The sequence below is a fragment of the Oppia nitens genome, unplaced genomic scaffold, assembly GCF_028296485.1.
Source record: "Oppia nitens isolate AA-2021 unplaced genomic scaffold, nextdenovo-longstitch-racon4-pilon3 scaffold21_pilon_pilon_pilon, whole genome shotgun sequence".
In the NCBI taxonomy this organism is placed as follows: domain Eukaryota; kingdom Metazoa; phylum Arthropoda; class Arachnida; order Sarcoptiformes; family Oppiidae; genus Oppia; species Oppia nitens.
The window spans coordinates 1,048,134-1,070,000 of NW_026533201.1; the positions used below are offsets into that span (position 1 = coordinate 1,048,134).

Sequence of the window (21,867 nt, forward strand, 5' to 3'; positions counted from 1 at the left end):
TTATTTTTTTAAAAAAATATTTTACTTAAAAAATTTTAATAAATTTTAATAAAAAATTGTATGACTATACTGAATATACAATAATAAAGTATAAATTAGATATATTTTTTTGACATTAAAGAAAATTAGTTTATTATTTAAAAAAAAGTAATAAATTAATTATTATATTCTAATATATTATTTTTATAAAACTATTGTAAAGACTATTAAACTATTAAACTATTAAAAAATAATCAATTTATATAATCAATAAATATATAGATATTTATCATATAATAAAAAAGTCAATAGTATTATATTATGTTATCATTGTTATTGCTAACTATTATTTAAATAATTATATTAAAATTTAATCGTTATATTTCTAATAATTTTTTTTTTGAAAAATGAAAATATGTTTGTGTAAAACAATTGCTTTTTAATTAATATAAATAACAATTAAAACAACTTTATTTTAATTAATTATATTATTTCATAACATTCAAGACTATTAAACTAATTAATTTTTTTGTAAAATATTTTTTACTAATTTATTAATAATAATTATTATATACACGTGTATATATATATATATATATATATATAAGTAAAGTGAGGTTATCACTGGTATATTGTGTTTTGCAATCAAAAATATACGGGCGGCCGGTGCGTGACATCACCGGCCGTGGATGTGGCCTAAATCGGAAGTGGCCACATTTCAATATTTATTTTTATGTTATTATTTATTTTTAAAAGAAATTATTGAATAAAAATTTTTAAATACAATAATAATTTTTTTTAAAATTTCAATCAAATTTTTATTTATTTAGCACTGTATTTATTTTATTATAATTATGTATTTAGTAAAAAAATTAATATATTTGTTAGTATATTATATTATTAATAAATAAAAAAAAACAATATAACTGACAAAAAAAATTATAATTAATATTAAATAAATTTCAATTATATTTTTTTTGAAATTAATTATTATAATTATTTAAATAAAACTTGTAATTGATTTAATAATTTATAGGATCGGTTAGCCGTTAGGTTAACCGATGCTGTCGTCATAATTATAAACAAAAATATAGCCAACGCTACTATAGCTGTATAAATAAATATTAGTTTAACTAAAATACCAGTTGAAACAAACAGTGGGACATAAATAACACCACAAATAGTTGAACCAAATGTTAGCCAAAAATATAGTAAAAATTTTGACCAATACGTGCGATTATAGTCAGAAATTTCATCAAAAACTGTGTCCATGGATTTTATAATACTAAATATAAATATTTTTTGATGATTTTTATTTGTTATTTCGGATATTTTTGATAATTTTCTAAACAATGATTTCAATTTAAATTTCAAATACAAACATATGATAAACAAATAGATTATTTGATAGACTAATACATTCCATATATAATGACAACTAATGGAAAATATTAGTCCATTAGGTATACCATAGCTAACCAATTGAATTATGTTTGGAAATGTTTGCAAATATGGTATGAATGCAACTATAAAGCAAAATATGGGAAATATTATATCGCCATTCAGTCGGGCTAAACGACACGATTGTCGCATCCATTTGCTGAGCACCTGTATCTCCAGGGGGTCGGTTAACCCTAGACTAATGGGTGTCCATCCGATGCCAGACATCATGAGAAATAAACGCATAAATGTTGGCCTAATATCCGACCACTGATTATACCAATAGGTTAACTGAGACAGTAGCAACAATTGTGTAACCAATAAGGTTACACAATTGTTTAGCCTACCGGTGCCCAATAGATAACCCCAATCGCCTAACTGTGCCAATAGTAGCCAATTGTTATCCCCGTCCCCATCGATGAACATACAAACTAATCTTTCCAATGAAAATATTACCGAAATTATAAACATAATTATCGGCCGATTAATCCAATGTCTGGACAAAAATAGTGGACAGGAATCGGGTGTTAATCTATTGATTGATAAACCGATACGATATAAATGATAGGCCGACCATTTGTAGGCCATATTTTCGGGCAATAATTTTGTTGGTGAAAAGTTAGACATAATTTATTTTTAGTGAATATTTATTTTTTTAGTTTTAATTTTCAAATAAATAAATATTTTATATACTTATTGATCGATTAAAGTATTTTTTAATTATTATTTAAAAATATTTCTAAAAATAAGTTGATTATTACCTGAATTTTTTTATTAAGATATAAATTACAAAAATGTTTGTATATTTTTTTTATTACACAAATTTTGTAACAATTACTAAAAATAGTATATTATCATTATTATTAAAGTTAAAAATTACAAACAAAAATTATTTATAAAAATTTATATTTTTGATTTTCATATATATTATTATTTATACTACAATGTTTTTTTAAGTAGACATTAATTTTTAAAAATTTAAATATTATTTAGTTTGCACTATGATTAGTATCATATAATTTTAAACTATTTTATAATAATCTCAATCAATTAAATAAATTAAAGTTAATTAGTTAAATTGTTGATTAGGTTAATTTTTAAAAAAAATTATTTTGAATAAATAAACAACAAAATATTTAAAATAATTTAGTAAAAAACTAGAATAGCAATAAATTAATTATATTTAGTTTAATAAATTTTACAGTAATTTTTTTTTGATAATTATATATATATTTAAAATGTTTTAATGTTAAACAAAACTGTAAGTAAATGTTGTTTTTTACGTCAAACTATAGTAGTTATACTAATACAATATAATTGCTGTAATAATTTAAAAAACAACTAATATATTTTTTGTTAAAAAAAGATAAAAATAAGTTTTTTAATACTAATATAATATTTTATTTATTTTAAATATTGTTTTTATACATTATATTTAAGTTGACATTTAAAATTTGAGTTTTTTTTAAATAATTTATTGATGCTATTTAAATTGTTAAAAATGCTATAACCTAAATGTTTGTTTAAATTACAGTTAAATTTTATACTTATATTTACACAAAAAAATAAATAATCATTAAAATATAATTTATAAATAATAATTATAAATAAATATAGAAAATATATATGTAAAACATTTGTTGAGTTTTACGGCATTTACTTATTTGACGCACCAATAGATTAAAAAACTAATTGTGTTTTTATTGAAACATTTTATTTTTGATATGAAATTCTATTACAATTTAGTTTATATGTTGCAGTCGTGAAGCACAGGTATATCTAAGCATGAATTGTAAGGTCAGTGCTGACCCTTATATAGGGATTTTAGGCATTACTTGACCCATAAAATAGTCGGCAGTTATTTGAAAAGTAATAAACATATAGAAAGTGAATACTTTCTATAAATGGCAAAAATGCTAAATTTAAGTCTATTTTGATTTTTAAACATAAAGTGTTTATACTTTACATATATTTCAATACATCTACTATATTTTTAAATAGATAATCAATTACAAATATACTAGATAAATATTAAAGCTAATTTATAAATTATAATTATGTTTTTGTAAAATTAAAAATTATATATGTATTATACTGTACCATAGTATTATTATTATTAATATTGATAAATAATCTAGCTGAAAAAAAATAATTAATTAATTAATTAAACTAAAACTTGTAAACTATTTAATAGTTTATATGAATTGGTGGCACACTTATTGACCGACGCTGTAGTCAATATAATCGATAAAAATATGGTTAATGCCATAAATGTAGTATAAATATAGACTAATTTAATTAGTAATAAATCAGATGAAATAAATATCAGGGTATAAATCATACCGACTATTGTCGATCCAAAAGTTAACCAAAAATATAATAAAAATTTTGACCAATACGTATGATTATAATCGGAAATTTTATTGAAAACTGTGTCAAATGATTTTATGATTGTTTGAATATTTCGAAAATTATTATTTTTTGATTGTAATAATAATAATTGTTTAGCTAATTGTCGATAAAATGATTGGATTTTAAATTTCAAATACATTGATAGTATAGATAAATAAATTATTTGATAGATTAGACAATTCCATAGATAGTGTATGAATAGACCGTTTAGTAGTGAATTAGGTATACCATAGCTCAGGGCATAATCCAAGGGTAGACCATTCAGATAGACAAACATAGCTATTACTGTACAACACACGGGTATCAATAGATTAGCATTTAATTGTTGACTTTGACATAACCGGCGCATCCATTTCAGGAGCATCTGTATCTCCCGGAGATCGGTTAGTCCTAAACTCATGGGTGTCCATCCTATGCCGGACATCATCAGAAATACCCTCATAAATGTCGGGCCAATACCCCTCAAATGATTCAACCAATAGGTCAGCTGCGATAACAGTACCAACAGTGCAATCAATATGGATATCGTATTGTTTAGTCTACCGATACCTAACAGTGCGCCCCAATCGCCCATTAGTGCCAATAATTGTAGACAATTGTTTGGATGATCGATAAACATTGAAACTAATCGTTGTGTTAGAAATATTAGTGTAACGGTAAACATAATTATTGGCCAATTGATCCAATGTCTAATCATTGATGATTGTAGGGGTGGTTGTGATGGTAGTGGCAGTGGTTGTGGACAACAATTACTATCGATAGGTAATGGATCCAAACTTAAGCCAATACGGTATAAATGATAGGCCGACCATTTGTAGGCAATGTTTTTAGGTAATAGTTTTTTTGGTGAAAAGTTAGACATTATTTTTTTTTTTGATGGAAAAACTGTTTGATTTTTTATGTCTAAAATTTTGTTTCAAAAAATTGTATAATACTTCAAAAAAGTTGAATTAGTTTTTTGTTTGTTTGTTTGTTTGTATCTGAAAAATATTAATAATATATATATATATATATTATTTAAATATTTGTTTTCTAATCTAATATACTATTTATGCTAACCATTTGATGATTATATATTTGTAATAAAAATAACCCAAACAATTGACGTATTTTGAAAATAATTTTATATATAAACTTTGACATTATTTTATTTGTTGTTTACTATAATAATTTTGTTTACTATAAATGTTTTGAACTTTAAAAAAAACCAAAAAATAAATTTATTTATTCATTAATTGCATTCTCGTGCTTTTACTATAATTTAAATATTTAAAATATATATTTTTTAGTTAAAAACTAAATGTTAAATAAATATATTTTTTTTATATTTAATATATTTTTTCTACACAATAATTTTATACATAGATATACATAGGTTAGGTAAGGTTGGGTTAGGTTGGGTTAGGTTGGGTTAGGTTGGGTTAGGTTGGGTTAGGTTGGGTTAGGTTGGGCTAGGTTAGACTATACATAATTATAACTAACATAAATACATGTATTTATTAAAAATTTTAATTATAATATAATATGATATTATTGTAAATTTATATTAATTATATTTTTAAATATTTTATTATATTATTATTATAAAATTTTTATAATTACTATTGTATTTTTAAAAAAACTATTATTTAATCTACTTATTAAATTACTTTTTATTGATTATTTATATTAAATAAATATTTAATTCAATAAATTGATTTTTATATAATTATTTTTTTTGTTTAGTTAAATAAAAATAATTATATTTTTTCATTACAAATATTATTCAATCAAGTTATTTATTATGAAAACAAAATATTTTATTTTATTTAGTAATTTATATAAATCATTCATTTTTTATAAAGCCAATAGTATTATATTAGCAAATAAAAAACACAATTATGGAAACAATTAATAATTATTATCAAAAAACATATAGCATTTTAAATATTATAATTAAATTAATGAAATTTTTAGGTTTTCGTCAATCAATTAATTATAATAATAATAAATTTAAATTATTAAATTTATATAGTATAAGATTTATAATGTTTTTAATGAGTTTATATTTTATTTATCATTTTTGTATTAATTCAAAAATATCAATTAAAACAGTTTTTAGTGTAATGTTAAATTTTTTAACTGTATTTATTATATTAGTTAAACTAAAATGTGATTTTAATATATACAAAAAATTTCATACTAATAATAATAGTATTGTTTTATTGGATAATAAATATTCAAAAAAATTAAAAATTGAAATTATTATATTGCTATGTAGTTTACTAGTAGCATTATTTTTATATATTTTCATTGATATTTGTAATCTAACAAGCTCACTTTCCAATAATAATAATAATAATAATAATATTTCTACTAAAACTAATTTTATATTATTAATATTTTATAAATTTTTCTATTATTTAATAATACATGTTACCATATATTTAGCATGTATATATTGTGGATTAAATGCTAAAATTATAGCTAGACAATTTAGCATGCTAAATAGAAAAATTTTAAATAATTTTAAAATTAATCAAAATTGTTTACTAAATATTGAACATGAACATTTTCTAATAAATCAATATGTTTGTAGATTACAATCAAATATATCCATGGTACTAGTATGTATTTATATACGGTTTATATTTGATCTATGTAAATATACGTTTTTCATAATTAATTTTTATCGAAAAATTGGCCATCATTGTAAGTATCGATAATATTTTTAATTAATAAAAATTTTTAAAAATATATAATTACACAAAAAATTATTTTTTAAAAGTTTTTAAAAAACAAATTTATTATTTAATAATTAGTAACACTTATTATTATTATTAGCTAGTACATTTTAGATAAACTTTACACTATTAGTAAATATTAGTAATAGTTATTAAGTTTAATTAATTAATTATTTTTAAAAATTACTCTAAAAAATCAATTATTTTTAGATAACATATGGAAATTAATACTAAATTGTCATCAAATAGTTATTACTTCAATACTATTTCTATGGCTTACTATTAGTGTCGTAAATCTTACAAAAAAATCCCGTCAAACAATACACTCTATTATATATGCTTTACATATAAATAATAATAATAATAATAATCAATTGATTCAAATTGATTGCTATCCTATTGTCAATCTAGTGTTGCAAACAATACGTTTACAATCAATTGAATTGAATGGCTGTTCAATGTTCAAAATCAATACATCACTAATATGGACAACACTATCATTAATGATAACCTATTCAATAATTTATATACAATTTATAAATTAATGATATTTTTTAATTTGTAACACAAATACAACAACCAATAAAAATATATTGAAAATATTATTTTTTAAATAATTAAAAAAAATAATTATTTGTATAAAAATATAATATATATATATATAAATTTATATGTATATGTAAAATATATAATATAGTAATATTTAAATTATATTAAACAAGAAATTATTATTTTTTTTATTTACAAAACAATCTATAGATTAAAAATAAAAAACAAGTTTTTTTTATAATATTAGATTTATTTATCTAATTTACATTAAAACTATTTTAATTAATCAAAAGAGTAAAAACACAATCAAACATATTTAAATTTATTATTAATAAAATTAAAACAAATAATAAAAACAAATAGGTTTCTAAATTAAATTATTAATTAAGATTTTTTTTGAAAAAATGTATTTTTAAAAATCATATTGTTTAAAACCGCGTAAATACCATTGAATATCAGTAACAATAGTAATCAATGTACTATTTTTAGCCGATATGTTAGTTATCTTATCGATACTATTGTTGATTTTAGGAAAAACTGTGTTCAAATAATCTATAATCTAAATCAACAATTAAAAAAATTTTAAAAAATTAATTTTAAAAAACAAAACAAACATAAATATTTTTTTAAGAGTATTATTAGTTAATTAAAAAAAATTACTTTTTTATTAAACGGTAACCAAATACTGTTATCCTTGTCGTTTATATCCGTATCCAATCGTTTCACCAAATTGTCCATTAATTCGCCCCAAATTTGGACAAATTGTTGCTTAAGTATACGTATATTTGTAGAAACATCGTACGCTAGATTTGGACAATCGGTTTCCAATTGTAATTGTCTATCTTGATATTCAAGCCAATACCATTGGGATAGTGCATCCTGGACAAGTAACTGGTGACTACTAGTAGTATTAGTATTATTGGTAGTAGTGTTAGTAATGGCGGCCAATATACCAGTTTGATAGTCTAGTATTAGTTGACCAAATTTTTTATAATAAACAGGTAGAAAGTCAAGTGTAGGTACTGTAGATTGATTGATATATAGCTGAAATCTATCGCCAAACGTATGGATTTGTTTTGTAATTTCACGGATTAGTTGTTTATCGGTCATCATATTAAACCTTTGGATAGTTTTCTGATCGATAAACGGCGGATAGACTAAGGCATCGCTGGGACAGTAGGTTACTATAAAATATATATATATTTTTAATTAATTATTTTATAATTTTATTAATTAATTAACTAATTAATTAACAGAATAATGATAAATATATTTTTTTATCAAAAAATAAATAATAATAATTATTTAATTAATAAATTATAATTAAAATATTTTATTTTTAAAAAGTAATCTACTATAAATTTTAAAATTTAATTTAATAAAATTAATTAATACTATATAAATATATATATATATACTTTACCTAAACCATGTAAGTATGAATTAATACTAATAATATAAATTAGACTTGATATTAACAAAATTTTTATTAATTTTGACATAGCTAAAATATCATATATATATAACAAATTATTATATTTAGCTTATATATATATATAATTTTTTTGATTTTATTTAATTTTATCTTTCTAAAAAAAACTTGAATATTTAAACACACTAAAATACAGTATATGTTGATTAATTTATTATATATGATTTTTTACTAAAAAAATTAATTAGTCATTTTGCGTCTAAGAATGATAAGATTTTTTTAAAATAGTTAAATATATAAATATAAATAAAATTTTCCATTTAATTATATGATTAATCAAAAAAAACATTATATTTAGTAGTTTTTAAAAAAATATAATATTCATATAGAATTTTAAACAATAATAAAATAATATTAAAATAATAATAAAGTTTATTTATTCAATATTCATTTAAAATAATAAAAATACATATGTAATGTTAAGTGTAAAATGATACTGTAAAATAAATGCAAATAAATAAATCAATACTAAAAAGTCAAAATCTAAAATATATTTTTTTGACATAAATTTTAATTATGATTTTAAGAGATAAATTATTAATATATGTTTAAATAAAATTTTCCATTCAATTATATGATTAATCAAAAAAAAATTAAATAAAAACTTTTGATTTATTAGTTTTTTTTAAATATAAAATATTAACTATCAGCGTATAAAAAGTGTGGGAGTTTGGGGTTTAAGTTAATAATATTTTTTTTTAAAATTTATTCCCCCCCAAATTAAATGTAACAGTATTTTATTGTTTATATAGTATATAATAAAATAATATTTTTTTTAAAAAATATATTAGTTTATAAAAGTTTATTTATTTAATATATTCATTTAAAATAATAAAATTAATAAACAACATATGTAATGTTTAGGGTTAGGATGACTATGTAAATAAAAACTAAAAAGTCATTTTTATAACTATAAATAATAATATAAATAATAGTATCATTTTATTATAGTATCAATTGATAATCATTTTTTTTAAATTATAAATGAATTAAAATAATAAAAAATTAAACAAATTTAAAAATTTCTTAATAATAATTTGCATATATTAGATAATTTATTTTTTAGGTTAAATAAATGAAGGTTTTTTTTAAAAGGTTGGGTTTGGTTGGGATATAGGTTTTAAAGGTTGGGTTAAAAAGGTTGGGTTAGGTTTTATAGGTTGGGTTAGGTTAGGTTGGGTTAATAATATGGGTTAATAGGTTGGGTTATTGGGTTATTATAGGTTGGGTTAATTGTTGGGTTAGGTTGGGTTAGGTTAAATGGTTAGGTTGGGTTAGGTTGGGTAAAAATTTCTTAATAATAATTTATATATTAGATAGGTTAGGTTGGGTTAGGTTGGGTTAGGTTGGGTTAGGTTGGGTTAGGTTGGGTTAGGTTGGGTTAGGTTGGGTTAGGTTAGGTTAGGTTGGGTTAGGTTGGGTTAGGTTGGGTTAGGTTGGGTTAGGTTGGGTTAGGTTGGGTTAGGTTGGGTTAGGTTGGGTTAGGTTGGGTTAGGTTGGGTTAGGTTGGGTTAGGTTGGGTTAGGTTGGGTTAGGTTGGGTTAGGTTGGGTTAGGTTGGGTTAGGTTGGGTTAGGTTGGGTTAGGGGTTTTGGGTTAGGTTGGGTTAGGTTGGGTTTGTTGGGTTTGTTGGGTTTGTTGGGTTTGTTGGGTTTGTTGGGTTAGTTTGGGTTGATAAATTATATTTAAAATCAGACGTATTGGTCAAAATTTTTACTATATTTTTAGCTAATATTTGGTTCATCAGCTGTATAATCTATAAACCATTATTTGTTTCGACCGATATTTTAGTAAAGCAAATTTTTATTTACACAACAATCTTAGAATTGACTATATTTTTGTTTATTATTATGTCCAGTTAATACTACGGCTAACCTAAGCTATAAACTATTTAATAATTTTTTTTTGACTGATTTTAACGTTATTTATGTGACAATTAATAACAACATTTTTCCAACAAAAAAAATTTATAAAAATAACATTATTGTTAAACTATATAATTGAATGATTTATTATAATTAACAACTAATTTATATTTATATATTAAATATTACAATTAGCTTTTAAAGTAATATTAGTAAATTAAAAAATAAAATAATAAACTAGATTTAAAAAAAATAATATTGAAATACCGTATTTATTATTATAATTATAATTAAAATAAAAATGTATTACAAACAAAATAATAAAATTTTCAGTTAATATATAATATAATAGTTTATATAAAATATTTTTTCTTCATAGTCATAACTAAACAAATAATTAAATTATCAACTAGGACATATTATTATTTTCATTGTATATATATATATTTATATATATTGATATATTAATCATCATCATTATCGGGTGCACCCGAGCACATGCCTACCACACACTTATGGCCACAACATTCACGGCCTGAATGACAACTATAGCCATTTTGTTTGCATTTAGCGCAGATAACTATTAATTTAAAATAATTAATTAATTTTAAATAAAAATAAAACTTTAAAAAAATTATTATTTTTATTAAAACAATAATAATATTATTATTTGTCAAAATATTATAACTAATATTTAGTTAATAAATAGTTATTTAAGTAATTATTGTATTTAATAATTATATATATTTGAATAGAATTGTATATAATTACTATTTTTTCTAAATTAAATTTTAATGAACTTACCATGCAATATTATGAAATTTACCATGATACATATTAGTACAATTAGTTTAACAAGAAACTCCATTATCGTATAAAATAATAAATTATATTTTCTTTAAAATAATGTAAAATTATTAACTTAGTTAATTTTGCTAACTAAAATGATTTAAAAAAATGATTAATTAAAAATGTATAACAAAATGGCAAATTTTTTAATTAAAAAAAAATCTAATTATATTAAATATAAAATAACTATAAAAAATTTTATTTTAAAAAATATGTTATGAAATATTTTTATATAGTTTTTAAATAAAGGTATATAATAGTAATACTAATGCAAAGTAAAAGTTTATATAATTTAATTTAATAATAAAAACTAATATGAATTAAATAAATCTTTAAATAAATTTTATTTAAATAAAACCATTTGAATATTTAATTTATGATATATTATTTATAAAATAAATAAAAATTGCTTAATAATAAAATATTTAATATAATAAAATTGGACATAAATGACACAGATAAAAATAGTAATTTTGTTATTTACATTTGGAAATAATATTAAATATATTTTTTTAAATAACTTCAACAATATATTTCTATTATAAATTACTTTAAAAGTAAAAACATTTCAAATTTTATATATAAAAAACTTAGCCTTAAGCTAAAAATTATTATTTTTTTAATTATTTAAAAAATTCAATATAAATAACTGTATACGAGATAACTATAGACAGTGCCGTCCATAACATTGACGGTTGAATAGTAAACAGTGAACCGGCAGTCAAATCGATGGGTTGGCCAACAATATTGTTGTACAATGTGTTCATCAGTGGATACAAGTCTACCTGTGGTATGACTTGATTCAGGGATTGTATATTCATTGCATTGATTATCGACTGATAGGTTTGTCGACTATTACTAGCCATACGACTGGCACTCATTGTCAACCATATATAGAGTACAACTGTTACCATCAGTCGATGCAATTTCATGTATAACTTGAACCAATCGTCTAAATAATTAAATATTCATAAATTACGTTAATAGTAATAAATTACGTTAATATTAATAAATTATTATATTAATTAACAAAAATTGTTTGTCAAACATACATACCTATGTGAAACGTTTTAATTAGCCAGATCACTTCAAATAAATATACGCACATAGAATATATGTATAATGTATATATTAATAGTAATGGCATCGACATTATTGATTGTAAAYGATACGTTTGTCTAGCTATGCAAAAATGTTCTAGCTTAATTTGCTCTAAACCAATTATTGAATTTATACAATATTTATGATTTAAAATTTTCCAATTTAATTGGCTAAACATTTTGCCAATAAATTGACAATGTACCAAACAATAAACAATTGACAAATAAATTGGTACGTATGATACTAAATAGTAGGACAAGGTTTCCATAGTAAAAACCAATAGATTAGTATCAATACGATTACTAGTGTCAAACAGATTATTTTCGTGCATCAAAATTTTCAATGTAATAATTTCACTTAAAATATAAATTATTAAATTTATTAGTAAAATAAATAAACAAGCGTAAAATTTCCAATGTATTTGTCTAGTAATATATGATTTTTTGATGAATATATTAATTGCTTGTTGATCTAGTACAAATTTGTTGCATGGTAATTTTAGCATAATAATAAATGGCACGGACATTTTCAACCAATTCATACCAATACGTAACCAATTAGTATTGCCACGTTTATACAATTGATACGTATTGAATATCATTAAACATATTAGTAATAATCTAATAGCTAAAGTGTACTTGCTGCTAATTGATTGTTGTTTAAACCCAATTAGTTTCATTGCTAATATTAAATATTTTAAGTACATTATTTTAAAAAAATTATTATTATTAAATAGATAATTATTTTACTAATAAAAATTTTTTATACAGTGTATGATTAGTAGTACATTTGAAATAAACATAAATCTAATAATTTTTTTATTAAAATATTTATTAAAATTATTTATTATTGATTTTTTGTATTTGTGTGTAATATGTTTACATTAATTTACATAATATGATAAATGTATATTCTATAAAATATAGATTTTTTCAAAAAAAAATTTAATTAATAGTATAAATGTAATAGAAATGTTAATGTAATAATAGTTACAAAAAATGTTTTATTATCTATATACAATTATTGATTAATTTTATTTATTTACATTTTAATGTAAAATATTCAATATATATATAATAAATTAATATTAATGATTGTTGATATTTATACAATCAAATAAATAAAGTGTTTATTTAATAATAATACAAACATATAAATGCAAAAAAAATAAAATTGAATATTACATTAAGATAATTAAATAATAAATTTAATAATGATATTAATAAGATAAACATTATTATTATTAAAAACAATTAATTAATTAATTTTATTATTATCATTTTTTATTCTATTAAAAATTTGTCAATTTTTTTAAAAAATAGATAACTATGTACTAATTGAAATTTTAAATAAAATTTATTTAAAATAACTAAAATATATGACTGTATATGTTATGACAATAGACAGTGCGGTCCATATCATTGACGATTGAATTGTAAACAATGAACAAGCAGTCAAATCGATGGGTTGGCCAACAATATTGTTATACATTGTGTTCATAAGTGGATAGATATCCACCTCTACTGCGGACACCCCGTGTTGTTGTTGTTGTCGGTGGTGTAGGGCTTCTGGCGATTGTCTAGTATTCAATGCATAGACAATCGATTGATAGGTTTGTCGACTTTGACTGGACATACGTTGGGCACTCATAGTCAGCCATATATATAGTATACCAGTTACTATCAGTCGATGCAATTTCATGTATAACTTGAACCAATCATCTAAATAAATATATACATAAATTACGTTTGTATTTATAAATTATGTATTTAAACAAAAAAATTTATTTAAAAACAAATTTAACTATAAAATTAATTAATTAAATACAGTACATACCCATTTGAAATGTTTGGATAATACAAATTAATTGATATAAATTTATAGATATCGAATATATATATAGGATATATATTATAAGCAATGGCCTCGACATTACTGATTGTAATCGATACGTTTGTCTACTTAGTCGAAAATGTATTTGGTTAATTTTTTCTAAACCATCTAGATTATTTACTGTAAATTTATGTTTGCTAATTTTCCTATTTAATTGCCGAAACATTTTGCCAATAAATTGACAATGTACTAGACAATAGATAACAGCCAAATAATTGGGTACGTATGCAACCAAATAGTAGGCCATGGTTTCCAAAATAATTATCCATAAATAATTATCAAAATTACTACTATGGCTAATCTCAAATAAACTATCTTGATGATTATTTGTGAATAATTTGATCATAATAATTTCCATGATAATATAAAATATAATATTTGCCAATAGTATTAGTAAACATGCGTAAAATTTCCAATGTATTTGTTTACGTATATATGACTGGGAAATCATTAGACAATCAATTGCTAATGGATCAAGTACAAATCTATTGCATGGTAATAGTAGCATCAATAAAAATGGTATCAACATTTTTGTTACATGTATTATCAAGTTACGTAAATTTATTTTATGATTACGTTGGGAAAATTGATACGTATTGAATATTATCAATAAAATTAGTAACAATCTAATTGTCAATGTGTACTTGCTACTACTAATTATAATTGATTTATTGTTACTAGTTGTTGATTGTAGTTGTTTGAAACCTAATAGTTTCATTGATAATATTAAATATTTTAAATACATTTTTCAAAATAATTAAAAATAATAATAATAACTACAGTATTATATTGTATATTGTATACTTGTTTGTTAGTATGTATTAATTTATTTTGTTTTTATATATATACTAAATAATAATTATTATTATTATTACAAGTTTTATTGTTTTAATGTTTTATTATATTTACTTAATTTATTCATTATTTATTTTTTTCTATTAATAGTTATTTAATTAATTAATATTACATAAAGTATATGAAATTTTTTTTCACAAATAAAAAAAACTGTTTATTATTTAATTTTATTGAAATTTCATTTAATTTAATAAATTCAATAAAATACTGTATATTATTATTATTATTGTTAAATAAATACAATAATTTTATGTTTTATTAATACAACAAATAAAATACAAATAATTTACATAATAATATATAAATAATAAAATAATTGTTTACTTTATATATAAAATATATTAGGATTCTTACTAATAATAAAAATCAATAAATTCAAAATAAATTTATATTATTAAAAAAATAGTTTTATAAATTCAATCGTTAAATATTATTTGATTTTTAATTTAAAATTAGAATTTTATAATATTTAAATAATAATTAATTACTAAATAAACAAGTATAAGTCAAAACAACATATAAATACTGTATATAAATCTTAATAAATAACAATTGAATAAAAAAAATTGAATTAAAACAACATTTAAATATTATGTAAAAATTAAATGATAATAACTGCAAAATTAAATTTATAATCTTGATTTACTTTTATTTATACAAAAATTAAATTATTTGATTTTATGATCTCTTTAAAATTAAAATTTATTTAAAATAAATAATTAGTTTATTAAAAATTAGTATAGTATAGTTTATTTTATTGTAAATGTAATAATTTCAAAAGTTATATTTATTATTATCTATTAAAAGTCTAGACAGTTTTAACTTTTTTTAAAAAAATTAAATTAATTAAACTTAACAATCACACAAACAAACAATAACAGTCTATATTTTCTTTAAATAACAATTAGTTAACAATATTATTATTAATATTAAAAAACAATAGTTGCAAATAACATAATTATTTTTTAATTTAATCGTTTAGATTGCATGTAAAAATAAAGTATAAAATCTAAAAATTAAATAAGTTAACATAGTAATCATATTTATTATAAAAGTATTGATATTTTTTACTATTTTAACTTTAACAAATTTTTTAATATAATTATATAAAAAATTAAAAATCTATTATTTATTTATTAACTATGAAGTTAGTTTTAGTAGCAATAACTATTGCTATTGTAGCCTATATTGATGGATCAGGTAATCCAGTTAAATTAAATTAACTTTATTAGGCGTCGTTCACATATTACGTTCGCACTTTTTAAGAAATCTAGACCCCCTCCCTCCCTTATGTTCGCAATTGTTCGCATGTAGTCATTTAAAAAAATTACGTTCGCATGTCCCTAACCGCTACCCCCCCCCACCACAAGAAATAAAATATTATCTAAATGCGAACGTTCTTAAAGACTATACCCCTCCCCTCCCCCTCGTTCGCAAAAGTTCGCTTTGGCCAACCCCCCTCCCCTCAGTTGACAATTTGACGCCCGAATCGATTAAAGTGAAAACATTGCAATATATTGTCTACGAAACTGAGATTTACTATCGTATTCTGGAAAATGTTAAATAATTGATTTTTATGGGGTTTAAACAGGACAGTTGGCTACTCTACTATTTATTGTATTTTTTAATTTTTAAAATTAATATTATTATTGTTACAAAATTTTTTTCTAAATTATAATCCTAAACTAATAGTAAAAACAATAAAAATAACAGTTATTCAAGCATTTAATTTAATTGATTTATCATTTGTTTAGTTTATTTAGTTTTTTTTTATAGGTATTTTTTAAAAAAAAAATTGTTATTTAATTAAATTTTATTAAATTTTTTAAAATAATTTTATTTTTATATTAATAGAAAATTAATTTTAAAAATTAGTTAAATACTAAATTATAAAAAAAGTAAAACAAAATATCAAAATTTTTAGAAGTAGTAGTAGTAGTAGTATAAAAAAATAAATGACGTCATACATAAAAAAAATAATTAAAATTTTTTAATACTAAAAATATACGCCATTTTATTTTATTTTTTAACTATAATTAATAAAAAATATTTATTATACGAAATTTGTTGATTTAAAAAAATGTCTACAATTTTCAAAAATATTTTTAAACATATAGTACCCAAAAAAAATTAAAAAAAAATTATATTTAATTTAAATAATAATAAATAGATTTTTATTGTTCAAAAAAATTTTTTATGTTTTGTTTTGTTTAATGCTTATTATTATAATATATATAATTAGATTAATAAACAATATTTATATAACCAAATTAATTGTATTATTATTTAGATTTTTTTTTTAAAAAATAATAATATTAATAAGCAATAATATGACTACGACTATCATGAGCTACATGAGCTGCCGGAGCTGCCGGAGCTGCCGGAGCTGCCGGAGCTACTGGAGCTACTGGAGCTGCCGGAGCTGCCGGAGCTGCCGGAGCTGCCGGAGCTGCCGGAGCTGCCGGAGCTGCCGGAGCTGCCGGAGCTGCCGGAGCTGCCGGAGCTGCCGGAGCTGCCGGAGCTGCCAAAGCTGCCAAAGCTGCCGGAGCTACTACAGGTGCTGATTGCTGACCAGCAGCAGCAGCAGCACATCGATAGCTGGGTAGGGGTCCTTTACGAAAATGTGGCCAATGACTGATCCGATCGTACAATCGCTGGCCCGGACTTGAAGTATTGCATACCTGATCCCGGTGGCCGTGTAGTTCAAAATCTGGCCGAACATGTAATCGCCGGAGTCCGCATAGCATCAATTTTTTACCAGTCTCAATTACCAAATCGCTAGGTTCTACCTGATCATACTGGCCAACAACGGCAACCGTTATCGATTGATCGGCCATTCCCAGGGGTTGGGATCCCTGGGTATTATAATCGCGACCCAGATATACTCGGCCGTCACCGCCGATTAGGGCATTGTAGCTAATATCTGGATAACCGCGTACGTCCATATGATTGTCCTGGATTGATCGGACAGCCAGTATACATGAGTTCAGATCGCGGCACTGTCTCGAATAGCTACTGGTGTGATGTACGAATACATGGCTGACCGGTAGTTGCATGGGTGGTATCGATCGGTTGGGTGAACGGGCACCCCATTCGCTACGTAATACCCAATGTATGTCTGGACAGTCTATTTAATATATATATATATATATATATATATATATCAAAATATGGGATAAAGTTATAGAGAGATAGATAGAGACAGAGAGAGAGASAGAGAGAGAGAGAGAGAGAGAGAGAGAGAGAGAGAGAGAGAGAGARAGAGAGAGAGAGAGAGAGAGAGAGAGAGAGACAGAGAGAGAGAGAGAGAGAGAGACAGAGAGTGAGAGAGAGAGACAGAGAGAGAACAGAGAGAGAGAGAGTGAGAGAGAGACAGAGAGAGAGAGAGAGAGACAGACAGACAGACAGACAGACAGAGAGAGAGACAGAGAGACAGAGAGAGAGAGAGAGAAATAGTAAAAAAATTTTAAATCAAAATTTTAATACCCGTATGAATTGAATTATTATTATTATTATTAGCTATAGACGATTGTCTGGTAGTCCAATAACTATTACTACCATTATGAACAAGATAAAGAGGACCAGTAGAAAGAGCACCCAAATTTGCACCGACAGCACCACCAGCAGCACCTATAGGAGCACACCAGTAGGTGCACCAGTATTATTATTGTTATATATATGAATTAAAAACAAAGATTATGAGAAGAAAAACGTAAATAAAGAGAGAAAAACAAAAATTAAAAATAGAGAGAGAGAGAGACAGAGATAGAGAGAGAGAGAGAGTTAGAAAGTAAGAGAGAGAGAGAGAGAGAGAGAGAGAGAGAGAGAGAGAGAGAGAGAGAGAGAGAGAGAGAGAGAGAGAGAGAGAGAGAGAGAGAGAAGAGAGAGAGAGAGAGAGAGAGAGAGAGAAGAGAGAGAGAGAGAGAGAGAGAGAGAGAGAGAGAGAGAGAGAGAGAGAGAGAGAGAGAGAGAGAGAGAGAGAGAGAGAGAGAGAGAGAGAGAGAGAGAGAGAGAGAGAGAGAGAGAGAGAGAGAGAGAGAGAGAGAGAGAGAGAGAGAGAGAGAGAGAGAGAGAGAGAGAGAGAGAGAGAGAGTTAGAGAGAGAGAGAGAGAGAGAGAGAGAGAGAGAGAGAGAGAGAGAGAGAGAGAGAGAGAGAGAGAGAGAGAGAGAGAGAAAGAGAGAGAGAGAGAGAGAGAGAGAGAGAGAGAGAGAGAGAGAGAGAGAGAGAGAAATAGTAATAATTTTTTAATCAAAATTTTAAGAGAGAGAATTATTATTATTATTATTAGAGAGATTGTCTGAGAGTCCAATAACTATTAGAGAGAGAGAGAGAACAAGAGAAAGAGAGAGAGAGAGAGCACCCAAAGAGAGAGCAGAGAGAGACAGAGACCAGAGAGAGAGAGAGAGCACACCAGTAGAGAGAGAGAGAGATTGTTATATATAGAGAATTAAAAACAAAGAGAGAGAAGAGAGAGAGAGAGAAAGAGAGAGAGAAAATTAAAAAGAGAGAGAGAGAGAGACAGAGAGAGAGAGAGAGAGAGAGAGAGAGAGACAGTAAGAGAGAGAGAGAGAGAGAGAGAGAGAGAGAGAGAGAGAGAGAGAGAGAGAGAGAGAGTAGAGAGAGAGAGAGAGAGAGAGAGAGAGAGAGAGAGAGAGAGAGAGAGAGAGAGAGAGAGAGAGAGAGAGAGAGAGAGAGAGAGAGAGAAAATAGTAATAATTTTTTAATCAAAATTTTAATACCCGTATGAATWGAATTATTAGAACAGTTATATAAATTAATAACTGTTAACAACACCAATATTGATAGCAAACTAACCACCAATTGTTGTTTTTTGGCAAACATTTTTTAATTGTACTATAAATAAATATATAAATTATATTAAATTATTTATAAAAAAAATTGAAAATATAATAATTTTTAATCAAACATACAGTTTGTTGTAGTTTTTGTTGTAATAATATGTCTGTCTCTCTCTCTCTCAGTCACTAAACAACTACTGCTAACTATAAAAAAAAATGTTATAAAAATATAAATCAGATTTTTTTTAGAAATAAATTAATTATAAAAAATGTCTATTAAGTAATATTTTTTTATATTAAAAATAAATTATTATTAAGTAATAATTTTATATATAATAAAAACCACGGGTTAAGCATCAATAGAGGTATTAATATAGTTATAGAAATTTATAATAATATTTTTTACATTAATAAATTGAATAATTGAATAAAATAATATTAATTTTTTATTATGTATTTTTATATCTTTAATAAAAACTAAAATCTATTTTAGAGAAACAAAAAAAAAATAAAATATATATTTAAATTTAATTTTTTAAATAAATATCCTATAATTTAATTCTCTTTATAAACTTAATTTATTTTTTTTGGAAATAAACTTTAAAAATATATATATAATAAAATTATAGATTTTACTATATTTTTAACTAATAGTATTTTATATTTTTCACTTCAATTCCCTCCCTCCCTATTCTATCCAAAAACTTGTTTAACACAAATAAATTTAATTATATAATATACTATATAAAATTATAGACAAAAACCTAGGTAATGGTTTTTCAAGATAGACTAAATAAATTAATTTTATTTAATATTATATGAATTTTATTAAATAAAAAATAACTGTAGTTTTAAAATTTGTTTTTATCAAAAATAAAGTAGTATTGCCAGTAGTAGCATTAATTCAATAATAATAGTAGTAGTAGTATTTTTTAAAAAAAAATTATTGACATCAAATTTTAATAACTTTAGTAAAAACAAAATAGTAGCTATTATATTTTTAAAAAAAAATATAATTAACAAAAATATTAATTATAATTATTTTTTTGTTATTAAAATATGATGTCAATTAAATTAAATATGTTATGGTAGAAATTTAAAAATTTAAACTAAATAAAAATTTTTTGGTTATATATATTTTAGTATATATACTGTATATATATATATATATATATATATATATATATATATATATAGTATATAAAAACAGAAACACTAAACAAAAATTATAAATTATTAACAGATAATTAGTTAATTATATTATTAAATAATAATAATAATAAATAGATTTTTATTGTTGAAAATTTTTATTTAATTGCTTATAATTAATTAATATTAATAACTATAAACAATGAATTGCATTAATATTTAGTTATTTAGTTTTTATTAAATAATAAATAATATTAATTAATTTGTACAGGAACTACATAAGCTACATAAGCTGTAGACCAATCAAGCTGGTTGACCAACACACTGAAATGTAGGTAGGGGTCCCTGACGGAAATGTGGCCAATGTTTAACCAGATCGTACAACCGTTGACCCGGACTAGTAGTATTGCATACCTGATCCCTGTGGCCATGTAGTTCAAAATCTGGCCGAACCCTGGATCGCCTGAGTCCGCATAGCATCAATTTTTTACTAGTCTCAATTACCAACTGGGATGGCTCTACCTGATCATACTGGCCAACAACGGCTACGGTTATCGATTTATCAGTCATACCGGCCGGTTGCGAACCCTGGGTATAATAGTTACGGCCCAGATATACACGGCCGTCGCCACCAATAATTTCGTTGTAGCCAATATCTGGCCAACCGTGTACGTCCATATGATTGTTTTGGATGCTGCGTACAGCTTGGATACATGAGCTTGGATCCAGGCATTGGCTCGAGTAGCTACTGGTGTGATGTA

General features: G+C 23.1%; 2 protein-coding genes across 5 annotated transcripts in view; one reads left to right on the forward strand and one right to left on the reverse strand.

Moving 5' to 3' along the window:
* LOC128953296 (uncharacterized) overlaps positions 1 to 21,867 on the forward strand; it is a 388,095-nt gene that overhangs the window by 263,111 nt on the left and 103,117 nt on the right. The gene's annotated exons all lie outside the window — the stretch shown is intronic.
* Positions 17,416 to 21,867, reverse strand: part of LOC128953283 (peptidoglycan-recognition protein LB-like) — a 5,039-nt gene continuing 587 nt past the window's right edge. Inside the window, exons 1-4 of one of the 2 annotated variants that reach the window (XM_054298763.1) lie at positions 20,090 to 20,159; positions 19,898 to 20,012; positions 18,644 to 18,787; positions 17,419 to 18,284 (exon numbers count right to left, since the gene is read on the reverse strand). In XM_054298763.1, coding sequence (XP_054154738.1) covers positions 17,473 to 18,284; positions 18,644 to 18,787; positions 19,898 to 20,000 — 1,059 coding nt within the window. In that variant the 5' untranslated portion in view covers positions 20,001 to 20,012; positions 20,090 to 20,159 and the 3' untranslated portion in view covers positions 17,419 to 17,472. Of the gene's footprint in view, positions 18,285 to 18,643; positions 18,788 to 19,897; positions 20,013 to 20,089; positions 20,160 to 21,867 lie in introns of those variants that run through there. The other variant, XM_054298764.1, reaches the window with a different exon arrangement.